The sequence below is a fragment of the Mirounga angustirostris genome, unplaced genomic scaffold (assembly GCF_029215605.1).
Source record: "Mirounga angustirostris isolate CCGP_5_RB_7025 unplaced genomic scaffold, mMirAng1.0.hap1 SCAF_5, whole genome shotgun sequence".
Lineage (NCBI taxonomy): Eukaryota > Metazoa > Chordata > Mammalia > Carnivora > Phocidae > Mirounga > Mirounga angustirostris.
Window position 1 is genome coordinate 176626141 of NW_026991713.1, and position 14365 is coordinate 176640505.

The 14365-nt window shown below is 54.1% G+C and overlaps 1 protein-coding gene across 2 annotated transcripts in view; it reads left to right on the plus strand.

Annotated features, from left to right (window-relative positions):
* Window positions 1-7692: 7692 nt before the first annotated feature.
* The window catches only part of RADIL (Rap associating with DIL domain), a 61274-nt gene continuing 54601 nt past the window's right edge, over window positions 7693-14365 (plus strand). For both annotated transcript variants that reach the window (XM_045875885.3, XM_064593359.1), the window contains exons 1-2: window positions 7693-7809; window positions 11653-12251. In XM_045875885.3, coding sequence (XP_045731841.1) covers window positions 11717-12251 — 535 coding nt within the window. In that variant the 5' untranslated portion in view covers window positions 7693-7809; window positions 11653-11716. The remainder of the gene's footprint in view (window positions 7810-11652; window positions 12252-14365) is intronic.

A 14365-nucleotide genomic window follows, 5' to 3' on the forward strand; every position in this document is an offset into this window, starting at 1 on the left:
CTCGGTGGGAATGTTGACACCATGGGAATCAGCAAAGGCTACAGATCAGAGCTTACTATTTTGGAGAGCTGTTTTACCAGCATGCTGCAGCCTGGGCACACCTTTCCGCATCCTGCCCCCTCTTTATCGGCGTAACAGGTAATATACACACGGTTCTGAACGTGGACACATTCACATTCTTATATAGTTCTCCCGGCAAAACCGGCAAGACAGGGAAACTGAGGCTGTTTGGAGAGGCTGCGAGACTTGCCCAAGGTCATCCCTGGTGCAGGGCAGGGCTGGAACCCAAGTCACGGCCCTTGGGTGTCACATCCTCCTCCTTCCGCTGTCTCTCTCCCTGAGAGCTGAGCTCTGGGGCAGGGGATGAGGATCTCCTTAAAGTCCTTCCGGGGCCCCATTCTCCTGACTTGAGCAGCGCCATCCTTCGGCGGCTCGGTTCCTGCTCTCAGTCAGTTTTGCCTGAGCCCTGAGAAGCCTGAGGATGAAAAGCGGGTATTCTCTGCTCCTGCCTTGGGGAACTGGCCGGGGCTGGGACACTCTCCGGGGGGGCGAGGACACTGGAGCGCAATGCCTCCCCTGGGGCCTGGCAGCCATTGAGCCCTGAGCTGTCGGGCGGCCCTTCGTCACTGGGGTCCAGTGGGCAGTGGGGCGAAGCCACGGCTGGTTATCCCAGGTCTGTGTGGAGTCTCTCTGCCCACACAACCTCAGCTCGTAGGTGTCCTGACACCTTCTCTCTGCAAAGCTGGCCTCGTGATGGGCTCTCAAACCCTCCTGTACTTTCGTTGTGGCGTTGGGCAGGGGGTCCCGCATCCCAGCTGTGGCCCGCGCTGGGAGGCCTCCCTGTACCTCATGGGATCTGCCTGCCCCATCATGGGGATCAGGCTGCAGGCTGCGTGGGTCAGCTGTCCTCCATTTATTCCCAGACGTCAGTGTTTTCCAAGCCTTTTTGATCAATACCCATCATAAGAAAGGCATTTTACACTGTGATTCTAGTTCACACGTCCATCGCTGAAACAGGACCTACTTGGGTGATGCCCTGGGTGTTTCCTACCCTGCTCTATCCATCCTACCGTTCGTTTTTTTCTCAAGTTGCTGGTTGCAACCCGCTAAATTACTTTCATGCCCCACGAGTGGGCCTGAACCGTCAGCTCTGGAAATTGTTCTAGGTGGTTCTGTCCTGGGAAGGCATGGGCGTTGGTACTAGGTACTTAGTCCCTAGTTGCGTGATTGGCGGAGGTCTGCATGGGGCCATACCTCGGGAACTTGGGTGGCCAAGTGGGGACCGTTAAGGAGAAAGAAGTTAGGAGCTTCCGAGGATCTGGCTGCTCAGAACACTGACCCCACTTGAGAGGAATACAAGACCCGATTTTTGGGTCTCTTATCCTGGTGATGGCCCCAGGTTCTGGGGGGCCTTGGGGGCTGGATGGTCATAGAGACCTCGGGAATGTCGGTCAGCGTGAATTCAGGCAGGGCTGGGAAGGTAGGAGGGAGGCAGCGAGTCCGATTGAAAAATGAGTGGACCCAGCTTTGCAAGAGCTGTTGTGCCTCCAGAAGCAATTTCAAATTTCGGGCCCTGATCCCCGCAGAACGAATCGTCCGACAGTCCTGTTTACAACGCTGGGTTTCACTAGAATCTTTCCACTCCTGTTGCTTGTGAAGCCCTTTCTTGGGGGTGGGGGGCTGGGAGCAGGAACTCTGCCTGCCTTTCACACTTGTTTTTCTAGACGTATATGGTGTTGAGAGTGTTGGAGACTGGTATCTGTGGCATGCCTTTTCAAAAATGTCCTGCTGGTATTGGACCCTCTCTGTGTTTGTGAAATTGCTTTTTTGTATTAACACAACCTTTGATCAACATTTGTAGCGAAGAGGAAAAATCCTGCCGGTGTATGTTATTGTTTGCCGTGGAATAGAAAAACTTAAAAAAATAAAAATTCAAGATGCCTCACTCTTGTCCAGCTGTCTTTTTAAAAATAACATCTGTCCAGGGGCCCCTGGGTGGCTCAGTCGGTTAAGCGTCTGCCTTCGGCTCAGGTCATGATCCCAGGGTCCTGGCATCGAGTCCCGGGTCGGGCTCCCTGCTTAGCGAAGAGTCTGCTTCTCCCTCTGCCGCTCCCCTGGCTTGTGCACTCACGTGCGCTCTCTCTCTCTCTCAAATAAATAAAATCTTTAAAACAAAAAAATGCTATTAAAAAACATAACATCTGTTCATTCTTTTTATCAAAGCAGTCTCTGTTCACTGTAGAAGATTTGGAGTGTTTGGAAAAGCATAAAGTAAATGAAAAAGCCTGCATTAGCTGTCTCTTGCTGCAAAACAACCCTAAAATACAGTGGCTTCCAACAGCAATAATCATCGGCACCTCTCATGGCTTCCGTCAGTCGGGAATTCAGAGTCTGGGCCTCAGCCTGAGGATGTGAGGGCTGGCCGTGAAGATCGTCTAAAGGCACATTCACTCACAAGTCCGGTGGGGCACACTGGCAGCCGGCTAGATCCTGTTTCAAAATGTAGATTTTATTATTCCGGGATGGTAAGGCCAAGAGATCAGGAGATGACTGACCTGGAAAAGATAGTTTGTCCTTCACAGTTCCCGGGGGAGGGGGCACGGGATGCCACACGGGGCCACATGGGGAAGCACTAGGGTAAGGGGGCAGAGAGCAAGGAGAAAACATGGGTATCAGGTTTATTGTGGCTTCTGAGGGAGGGAACAGAGGAGGTTTAGGATTAGCAGATTTAGGATTGGCTAGTTTGAGGAATTTCCGCAGGCTCTGGTGCATAGGGGGGCTGTCCCTTGTTGTGTGGCATTTGGTCCTGGGGTGATGAGGACAGGGGAGTATTGGTCTGGAGTATGTGAGCCAAACAGAGAAGGTGGGGAAGGCTGGTCTCCAGACTGGTGGTTTTGCATATGAAACGTATGGCTCACAGGTGGGTTGTTTACTCTCTCCAGAGATTGGCTACTCCTGGGAGGGGCAGTCTTCCCATGGTTGGTATAAAGGCCCAGATATGAAAACATCAAAAGCAAAGACATCTTAATACACACCAAGTGACTTCCCCATTGGTCTGGGCTTCCCTTTACAACAGGGCAGCTGGGTCCCAAGAGAAAGAAAGAGCCAGGTAGGAGACAAATGTCTTTTATGACCTAGCCCTGGAAGTCTTCACTTCAGCTATATTCTACAGTTGACACAGCTAAAAAGTCCTTCCAGGAAAAAAAAAAAAGTCCTCCCATGATCAAGGGGGGAGGGAAGGCAGACCTCCTCCGCATCACCTGATGGAGGAGAGTCCGAGTTACAGTGGGAGAAGGGTGTGTGGGATGCGGACGTATTGATAGGGCTGTCTTTGGCAACTGCCTCGAACTCCATCACCCGGAAATAATCACCGTTAATATTCCCGATCTATCCCACTTCACCTCTCTTGAATGCGTTTGACAATGGAGAAGTGATGGTATTATTAAAATTTTGTGTTCTTGGGCAAGTCCATTAGCCTCTTGTGGGTTCATGTAGACACTGAATTAGATGAAGAGCTCTCACACATGTCTTTCCTTGGGTGATAGAAAGATCTCCAGCTGGACCAAGCTCTTTCACCCCAATTCGAAAAATGACCACGTGTTCCCAATTCTCATTTCAAAAAAGTTACTGCATCGTATTTTCTCAATCTTAATTATTTTTCTCATACATACATCATAAACCAAATGGTACTTTCTATAAGAAATGCTCACAGGCATCAAATCAAGTAAACAAATAAAAAAATGAATGGAAATGTCAGACTCAGCCAAACATATTTGGTTTCAGCCATGTGTTTCTTGAGGCCGTCTGTGCTCATGTTCGTGATTTTATGTTGTGATCGTATCACATGGTCCTATTTGATCCTAACTCCTACTTGGTTTGAAATACAGCTTTTCAACATGTTCCCCAGTCCCAAGACTGGGATTAGAGTTTCCAGAGCCTTCCCCACCTGAATAGTTTATTAACCACGGGGGTAGATGATTTCTCAAGTCCCACCTGGACTAATATCTTTGACAATCAAGCAAATGTGGTTCAGGTTCTGTAGAACGGACCAAGCACTCAAGAGTCAAGTGAATTGACATCATCCCTTTTAATGGCACGGAACTCTTTGCTTGTTTCGACTGAACACACCTACTACTCCTGGCTTCATTTCCCATCTCTGTGCTTGGAATCAGCGTTTTCCAATGAAACATCTTACCTGAGCTGCAGATCCAGATGCCTACTAGATATTGACATCAGAATAGACATATCAACTTTAAACGGAATAATATCAAGTATCTTTTCTCTATAATCCGGGTACCCCATACGTTCCCAGGGCCAGGAGGTACTACACCTGTTGGTTGGAAGTTGCTCAATATATGACACGGCAAGAAAAATAACAGTCACTGAGTTTTGGCTGATGAGTTAACAAGGAATGGCCAAACCCAGAGTGCGGCTCGTTATGGGTTGTGGTGCTGAGTTCATCGAGAATGGGATCGCAGGACAGAAAGGCCAGGATCTAAGGCTGTGTGTGTGCCTGCCGACACTTGTCCTTCCTCTCTGCTGGTCCCCCCAAGAGCCCAGTCTTTCCGCCTCTAGACAGGTCATCTCTTGGGAACCCTGCTCTTTGACTTTCACCAGATGCTTTTTCTTTGGGCTCCTTTGCACCTTTCCTTGATGGCGTCCCGGGACTCTGCCGCCCTCTGGTGGCCACGGAGGGCAGTTCAACACTCCGTTTTATTCCGTGGATTTCCAGAGACGTTCAACCTTGCAGCTCAAAAACTTGTTTTGCTCACCTGCCCAGGGGCCTGGCGCGGATGAATAAAACTCAGTTGTTGCTCTTGATAAGCTTCCAGCTGAGGGGATGAGAAGGCGATGGGTGGAAATCTATTCATTCCTTTGTTTACTCATTTAACCAGTATTTATTGAGCACCTGTAGGCTCAATAGTCTAGCAGTAAAAAAGGCAAATGAGGTGCCTGCCTTTACAGAACACAAACCCCACTGGGTGTTAAATACTCCAGCAAATACTTCAACAAATAGTGATAAGCGCCTATGAGTTAAATGAAACAGGTAATGAGATAGAAAAGGACCAAAGGGGTGGCCGTGGAGAGAATGGTCTGGAGATGGGAGTGGAGCTGACTTTTGTGAGGGGAAAGTGCCAGCATCCAGACACAAGAGGAGGAGCATTTTGGGAAGAGGAGACAGCAAGGGGACAGGTTTCAGAGGAGGGGATGAGCCTAGTGCATTTGAGAACAGAAGTTCTGTGCGGCTGGTGCGCTGGGATGGAGGGGGCATTGGAACGATCAGCAGGCCAGCTGGGTAGGGTTTGAGCCCTGCCTTATTCTAAGTGCAAGGGGGAGTCATGGAGGAGCATAGGCCGAGGAGTAACCTCTCGTTTGCATCTAAGGAACATAGTTTGATATAATGTGAACCCGTGGGAGCACAGGGGAGGGGTGCAGATCTAAGTCTGGAGGGCAGGGAGCCCTTCCTGGATAAGGCGTATTAGCTGTCTATTGCTGCATAACAAACTGCCCCCAAACTCAGTGGGTTAAATCAATAAGAAACATTTATCATCCCGCAGTTTCTGAGGGTTGGGAATTTGGGAGCAGCTCTGCTGGGTGGGTCTGACTCGGGGTCCCTCATGAGATGCAGTCAGCATGTTGGTCAGAGCAGCACCGTCTGAAGGCTGCTGAGGCTGGAGGGCCCGCTGGGGATCCCTTTGGAGGTCGGCTACTGCATAACTAACACCGAATCTGAGTCTTAAAGGAAGAGTGGGGATTGGCCAGTGGGGATTGGAAGAGTGATGAAGATGAGTGTTAGGGCTGAACTGTGTCCCTCTAAAATTCATAGATTGAAGCGCTGACCCCCAATGCCTCAGAATGCGACTGTATTTGCAGGTGGGGCCTTTAAGAGGTGATTAAGGCACCTCGAGGTCATTGGGGTGGGCGCTAATCCACTATGACTCATGTCCTTGTAACAGAAGATTAGGACACAGACACAGAGGGATGTCCACGTGAGGACGCAGGGAGAGGGCAGCTGTCTGCAGGGCAAAGACAGAGGCCTCAGGAGAAATCAACCCTGCTGACACCTTGATCTTGGCCTTCTAGCCTCCAGACCATGAGAGAATAAATGTCTGCAGGTTCAGCCGCCCGGGGTGTGGTGTTTTGCTGTGGCAGTTCTTGAAAGCGAATACAGTTGAGAAAGGTGTTCCAAGGCCTGAGCCAAGCCCCAGATGTGTGAAACAGTGTAGTCATGCCATATAGTTGGCATTACTAGGGGAATCCTGAAGAACAGGGGCCACAAACTCCTGTACAGAACCAGATGGTAATATTTACTTTAGGTTATTCCAGGCTGTAAAGCCTCTGTTGCAGGAAAATGGTTAGACAATACATAAATGGGGATAGCCATGTTTCAATAAAACCTTGTTTACAAAAACAGTAGTCCACAGGCCATCGTTTGCCAAGCCCTGTTGAAGAGGGGTGCAGGGCCTGGGTCATGGTGAGAAGTAGCTTGGGAGGAGAACACAGAACTAACCTCAGGCTCTCCTTCCAGCCCTGATATTTGCCTTTTGAGGGTCAAGGTTGGGGAGGTTTGTGGGGAGTCCTATAAACGTTCCCGTGTGTATGTGGGGAGTTCTGTAAAGGGTATTATACAATCACACAGTCCCAGCCTCAGTTCTTGGCTCTACCTCTGTCTGGTCTCTCTGAACCTTTTTTTCTTCATCTGAAAAGTGGAAGCAACAACATCTGCCTCCCAAGAGACAATGTGAGCTCTAAGTGAAGTGATACAGTAGGTGGTCCATTAATGACTGCCCCCCCTTTCCTCTTGCATATATGGAGTCACTATTATAAGACTTTCTACCCCAATAGTGAGCTGTCAACAAAAAGGTTCACTGCCAGGGGCAGAATTCGGCATCTACATCCAAGACCACGTGAATCCCCCAGGTGTGGACAAAGGGACGGGTCTTTCCCCAGCGGGAGGACTGGTGCCAGAGTTCTAAGGACATGAGCTTCTGTTAAAACACCTTACCCGAGGAGGGCGGTGGGGCCAGAGCCCTGGAGCTGACCTGGCCCCGTTTTGCATCGTTTTAAGCAGAAGTGCCATGATTTGATTTGTCATTTAAAACTCTGGCTGCTGGGTGGGGGACAGATCGTAGGGGAGGAGGGACCCTTGTCAGGGTCTTAGATGTTCATATATTGGAGTCGTCCCCTTTTTGGTAGGCGTTTGCTTTACCTTTCTCTCTCGGTTTTCTGGGCCTGTTCATTGGGGGTCTAGAAAGTGGGGACAAAACAGCCCGCCGGTCCCCCCAGAGCCTCAGGCCAGCAAGTGGTGCACCTGAGCTTAGCACAGACCCGCCTCTCCTGCAGAGGCCCTCACCCCTTGAGCTGCAGACGGGGGTGGGCGGCCTAGTCCCGTCTCTCCGCAGCCAGCCCCGCCCTCCCCGGAGACCCCGCCCCTAAGCTCGAGGCCACGCCCACGCCCATAAATTGGCCGGTAGGTGGCGCTGGCGCTCAGCCCAACTCCTCACCAGCTCCGCCCCTCCCTCGAGGCTCCACCCCCTCGAGGCCTCATCCTCGGCCCTTAGGTGGCCGGCAGGGGAGGCCCCGCTCCGCCCCACCGGCCCCGCCCACGAGGCCCCACCCCTCAGCCGGGTGGCCGAGGAGGCCCCGCCCCGCCCGACAGGCCCCGCCCCCGCAAGGCCCCGCCCCGTCCGTTGGGCGGCCGGCAGGAGGCGCCGCGCCACGCGCGGGGCGCGGGGCGCGGGCGCGGGCGCGGGCTAACGGCGGTGTGGGAGCCGCGCGGGACCGCGGCGGCGGCGAGCTGTGCCGGAGGTGAGTGCGGGGTGCGCGAGGAGCGGCGTCCGGGGCCCCGGGGCGCGGAGCCGGCCGGCGGGGAGGCCGCGGGGCGCGCGCTGGGGCAACGGGGCCCTCACGGGGCATCTCCCGGGCCGTTCGGCCGGGCTTGTCCGGTTGCCATGGAGACCAGTCACTGTCGGGCCCCGGGCGCGGCCCCGGGGGTTGGGGGGCGGGACCCGAATCGGGCGAGCTTCGGCCACCGTTCCCGAGACCCGGGAGTCTGGCCCCCCACTGCAGGGCACCCCAGGGCCTCAGTCTCCCTGGTGGTCCCGTCGAGGGGGTCTGGCAGCGCGGGCGCCGCGGGGGAGCAGGGCACGGGTGTCAGCGCCCTGCCTCCAGGGTCGGCGTGACATTTCCCCGCCCACAGCCCACAGCCGGTCCTGGTTTTCCTGCTCCCACAGCGGCGCGTTCCCCACTCGTGTGCCAGCTGAAAGCATGGTCTCCCAGCTATTTCGGTGCCACCCCCAGCCCCTCGACAATACTGCATCTAAGAAAACAGATGCTGGACTGGAGCTCCTGGGGGCCCCGCGGAAGAAACCGGCTTGTTTCGCATCAGAGAGCTGGTTGGTGGGACCGCCGTGGGGGGGGGGGCTGCAGACCCGCCTGCTCAGCAACCCCCCCCCCAACACACACCTTGTTAAGTGTTTGGTTAATCTGAATTGCCCAAAAGAATTTGCAAGTCAAGGGTGAATACAGGTGTCTCCAGTTAGCACCTCTTGTGCATTCCAGAGAGGAGCCAGTCCTTAATCCCACGGGTGGAAAAAGTACCCTCTCAAGAGGATAGCATGTCCGAATTACATCTGATTAAATTATTTCTGTATTTGAAAGCACTGCCCTGGCTAGAGCTGTCAAGGTAGGATTTACGGCGGGTGGGGAGAAAGCAGAGCCTGAGAGAGTCTACCCTCTTGCTTCCCTGTCCTGGTGGAAATTCTAATGAGTTCCACATTGCGGTGTTGAGCCTGAGCCGGCCGAGTGCCTCCACCCATTTCATCGGCCCGGCACTGACCTCGCTCACTGCACTCACTGGTGTGACTTGAGCTTGTTTTCATCAGAAGTTGGATTCTTCCTGGAGAACAAGAGAAAAACATCGCCCAAGAGAAGCGACAGCAAGTGTCCTACACCCTGGGCCTGTGTTTCCCCCAAATATTTGTGTGAAAGAGAAGAGAAGTGGGCAGCAAAGGGAACGACAGGTCATGCCTCCAAAACCCAGATCGGGTTACCCAGGGCGCGCCCCACTCTGGAGGGTGTGTCTTTGCTCTTGCCCTTGCTGGGGACTGTCAGCCAGCACGGTGGGACAAATAGGTTGTCCTCTGCATTTTGCACTTGCGAAGGACGCTGACAAGGGAACACGTGGCCGCCGTCGGGGGCTGTTCTCTGCAGATGGCCACAGAGAGAGTGACCATGGGGAGAAAAAGGCTTCCTGACTAGAGAGACCACACAGACCAGGGTCTGTTTGCCTGGACTTCTTGGGGCTTAAGAAGGAGCTCCCGAAGAGAAAAGATCACAGTCTGTCCTACATTTTCTCTGCTCTTGATGTGATTTTGCGAACTTTGCCTTGGAATCCTGCTGAAGAGAAGGGAGGGGAGCTCAATTCTGAGGCCCCAGGGAGGGGACCCAGCAGCTGTGTCAGTTTCTATTTCTTGTTTATTAAGGCAGAGTTGTATATGCTTCAGACCTTACAGAACCTGGACCCCATGCCAGGCACGGAATAGCAGTTCCCTTCTATGCTGTATCTGGGCGCCTTTCTCTCAGCTTATGGCATCATATTTAAGTTCACATTCAGACATCTTTTCGAAAGGCAGCACCTTCCAAGCCTCTGGGCCACTTTGGGTTTGGGCTGAGACCCTGGGGCCTGTGCTTGAAGGAGGCGGCCTGGTAAGCAGAGTGTCTGTGGAGGGTTCAGGTCCTTTGAGAAGGTGCTGGCCCAGAGGCTTCCGAGCCGGGGTGTCCTGAGAGGCAGGTTGTGTAACTCGCGGAAGGCTCGCGTGGGAATGGGCTCCTGGTGTGGTGTGCAAACTGGGCATGCAGGTACTAGCCGAAACGCTTCAGTTGCGTTTGACAGGCCCATGTGGGGAGGCCATGGCCAGCTCTGGCCTCCTTAGGATTTCACAAGGAGATGGGTCGTACATTCCTGAGGGGGAGAGAAACGACGCCGTTCTAGCCCAATTCACGGAGGCCAGAGAGAGCCCCAAATGTTCTGCTTAGGACACTGACTGCTTTGTGCGAGCTCCAGTCTTCAGGAAGCTGGTGTGTAATAAAGAGCTTTGCTGGGGGAAGGCACAGATGATAGGCTGTAGAACAGCAGCGTCCCCTGCCCACCCCTGAGTGGCAGGCGTCAGTGTTTGGAACCTCATCTTTGGTGCAAGAAGCTGTTGGAAGCATTTTGAAGAGTTTGGGCTTCTCTGACGATGTATGGTGGCTGACAGACCCAGGCTGGCTCTAGAGGAGTTAAATGGTGGGTCTGCTTCCACACTTGTTCCTAACAGCCCTGGACGGAGTGAGGGACTTAGAGAGTGTGACGGAAGCCTAGAGGACGGCCTGCGAGAGGCGCAAGCACAGGTCCACCTTGTGGGTCAGTGTGGTCCTTTTGTTTGGGGGCTCCTCAGTGACTTTCTCCTGCCTGAAGCGCACAGCTTCACTTCCAGAAAGCCTTTCCCAGTGCCCGTGGAGCCAGGAGTGGGTCAGGACTGAGGGCACTGACGCCAGCCGAGTGAGTGCTGACATTTGTCGCAGAGGCAGGTGCCCCCTGCTGTACTCCCTGGGACCTGGGCCACTGTTTCCAGAGCCTTCAGAGAGTAGACTTGTCTTGGTCAGTCTGTCTGCTGTTGTCTCTGGCGAGGGCATGAGCACAGAGGTTGGGAGTAGGGTAGTTAGGAGATGGGTACGGTTTTTCAGTGTCCCCGACTTGTTGCAAAGCTTTGGTGTTTATGAAGCAGAGACTGTCTTCCTGTTCCCACAGCGCCTGGGCGGGGAGTGGGGGGAACCTGGTAAACTCTCTCTTTAGAATCCTAAGTCCTTCAAGCTCTAGGTGCATTAGAATTATGATTTCATGACACACCAAAGCGTCCCAGAGCTGTTTTCTAATTTTCCCAGCAAGATTGCATCTCTGGCCTGGCCCGGGCCTGAATACCAGGCAGGATGCGGTGGGTGGAATGCATACATTCCAGTCATGCCTCCACTGGTTCTGGAAGAGCCCTTTTGTGTCCGTTGTGGTCGTGTGGACATTGTAGAGCTGCTGTCCCAGGGAAGCAGCTCCTCCAAGCCAGGACCAGTCATCGAGGAGCCGTGTTTTGAGGGAATCTGTGTTCTGAGCGTCTGATCACTCAGGACTCTGTTAACATGTCCGTGACTTTGCCTGTTTTCCTAGATCCATGGGTGCTTGTGATTGATTTCCCGTATTCGAGGCTGTGGTGTAGGAGAGGCTGAGCTTAAGGAGATCAGGCTTGCTGCCCTCTGTGGGCTGCCTCCCACGGGACTAGGCCAGCCCTGTCGCGATTCTGCTAGGCAAGTAGGCTCATCCAGAAGTCAGAACCCTGCGGCCGAGCGGGTCTTACCTCTTGGTGACCTCTTCGTGCTTCCTGGTAATGGTGTTTCTTGAAGGGTGTTTCGGGCCATTCAGACCCGCTTTGTCTCCTGCGGCCCCTGCTGGCTTCAGTCATATTCTGACTCAGGTGCTCTGGTGGCGCTTGGCCAGAGGTTGCTGGCTGTGTTGGGACATGGCCCTGGATGGCCTAGTAAGTCCGCCAGAATTCACTTGAGCCTTGTTTGCTCTTGCCACTCATGATGGTGATGCTAACCCAGCGTATGTTTTTCTCCCAGGACACAGCCTTTTCTGTGCCATTGGCCAGAGCCCTCAGTCCTTGTCCATGACGACTGGCCCACCATGTTTTATGGGACCCACTTCATCATGTCTCCACCCACCAAGAGCAAGCTGAAGCGGCAGAGCCAGCTGCTGTCCAGCATGCTGTCCCGGACGCTGAGCTACAAGTACCGTGACCTGGACGCCACCTTCTCCAGCCTGGGCGCCAGCGACGACCCCGCGGAACTCTCCACCCAGCTCTCGGCCCCTGGGGTCCTGAAGGTGTTCGGGGACAGCGTCTGCACGGGAACCCACTACAAGAGCGTCCTGGCCACCGGCATGTCCAGCGCCCAGGAGCTGGTGAAGGAGGCCCTGGAGCGCTATGCCCTGAGCCCCGAGTGTGCCAGCCAGTACGTGCTGTGTGATGTGGTGGGCCAGGCCGGTGACTCGGGGCAGTGCTGGCAAGCCCAGTGCTTTCGGGTCTTTGGGGATAACGAGAAGCCCCTCTTGATCCAGGAGTTATGGAAACCCCGAGAAGGCTTGTCCCGGAGGTTTGAGCTAAGAAAGAGGTCAGATGTGGCAGAGCTGGCGGCCAAGGACGTGGACACCATGACCGCAGGTGAGGAGGGGATGCCTCAGGGAAAGTGGGGGCTGGCCGGGGAGAACTGAAAGCCAGAGGCTCAGGGATCCGTTTGCGGGAAAACTCAGGAAGGTGTGTTTGCTCTGTCACACGTCTGAGGACTTCTTAAATTTCCCGCTTTAGTCCAAGCTGCCGTGGAGACTGCAGTTGGTCTCTGTTGCAGGACGCGTGCTGGTGCTTCAGCCTCACCGTCAGGTGCTTGGGAGCAGAGAGCTGTGCACGCCATGCGCCCTGTGTCAAGTGCGGGTGGCTGGTGCGTTACGGAAGTCCGGAATCTCAGGGACAGGCCAGTGAAAGGACGAGGGAGGAAGTCGGGTCTCCGAGGTGATGGGGTGCATTGGGTGTGCATGGGTTTGTGGGTGCCTCGGGCAGCTGGAGGCCTATGGGCCTCTGCTCCGTGTCTGCCTATTGTTCAGTTGGTGGGAAGTTGATTCTCTTAATAGGTAAATGCCATACACGATAATTTTCTTCAAATGCCGAAAGACTCTTAAATGTATCTCAAATCGTATTTAACTTTTTCTTAATTTCCTGGAGAAAATGGTGGCTTTATGCAAAAAAGGGACTTGTCCTGTGTAGCCCCGAGTTGTCATTTGATTTCATGATCCCCGGGGTTGAAAGGGGCCTTGAGCACTCCTGACCTGTGGTGTGTGTCCCCGAGGTGTTGCAAATGCTCATTCTCTCTAGCTCTGCTTCTGCTCTGGGGCCTGCTTTGTATTTTCAGCATGTGGAGATGGGGGTGGGGCGGCGGGGGGGATGGGGGGGTCTCGCAGGGGCTGGGGTTACTCAGGCCTGATGGGAACCTCTGAGTCTCAGTCCAGGGGGGCCACGGTTGACATTAAGCGGCAGCGGCCCTCTGTTACCTTAGGCAAATCAATTCACCGCTTGTGGCCTCGGTTTCCTGATCTGGAGAATGGGGGCATGACTTCAGTGTCGTGGGCGTTAGTGATGTAGTAAAGTACTTAGCATGGTGCTTGGCAGACGCGCAGGGAGTCATATTTGTGTATTATTAACATTTCCTGTATGTGGTAAGCAGTTTGTTGTGTGTGCTCCTAGGCAGAAGTGTGCTGAGGACGGAGCTGGGGGTCTTCTGACGGGGGCGGTTATCACTGATGGTTTGGGAGTTGCCGGCGCACGATGATAATCAAAAGCAGGCCCAGGTGTAGTTGGTGGTGTTGTTTCCAAGCCTCCCTGGACCAGCACCCCGAGCACCCCCACCCTGCAGGCTCAGGCTTTGGTTTGTCGTCTGGTCCTGCCTTGCCTCCCATGAGGCCAGGCAGACCTGCTGAGGGGCTGCAGTGGTGTTTGTCTCCTGGTCATTTCTCTGCTGAGTGGAGGGTAAAGGCATAGGGGGTCACTGTGCTCTGGGTACCTGGCCAGGGCCTTGGAAAGCTTGCTCTGTGTTGCACAGGTGATGGCTGATGGGGGACCGGGGGCCAGATGCCATCTGCAGGACAGGGGACTTTGTCTCCTGTTCACTAGCCCCTTGTAGATGGCCTTCCTTTTATGTTAGTCGAGGCAAGAGAAGGCCCCATTGCCCACAGCCTATTCAACTTGGTGTTGGTTTTGCAAAATCTTTCAAATAAAGAGTCTATTGAACAGGACCAGTCTCACTGACACACTTCTCTGGGCTGGAAGTGGGTTGTGTTACCTGTCTGAAGCAGGAAGTGGGTTGTGTTACCTGTCTGAAGCAGGGCTCCTGGACCCGGGGGAGACGTCCTTCACTGCTGGCCTTCCCTTGGGGTGCGGTCTGGGCACTCCAGGGCCTCTTGCCCATGCTGTCCCCCTTGCCCATGATGGTCAAGATGGTGAGGCTTGCGCAGGCTGTGGGTTGTCTGAGCTGACCCTGAGTTGCTGAACCGAGTGTTCTGTGTGTGTTGATGATTCTGTGCCAAGTCTGATAATGAGAAAGAATCTCAAGCTTGTTGGTCTGCCTGCTCGGGAAGACTTCGCCCAGCGTCTCCTGCTTGGCATCCCCGCCCCCCTCCCGCCGCTGCCGGATGGTGCTCCACGCTTCTCTGTCCTCCTTCTTCCCCCAAAGAGCAGGCGAGCTTGCCCTGATTCTTCCAGTGAGCCAGTGGTCTACCTCGTCTGGG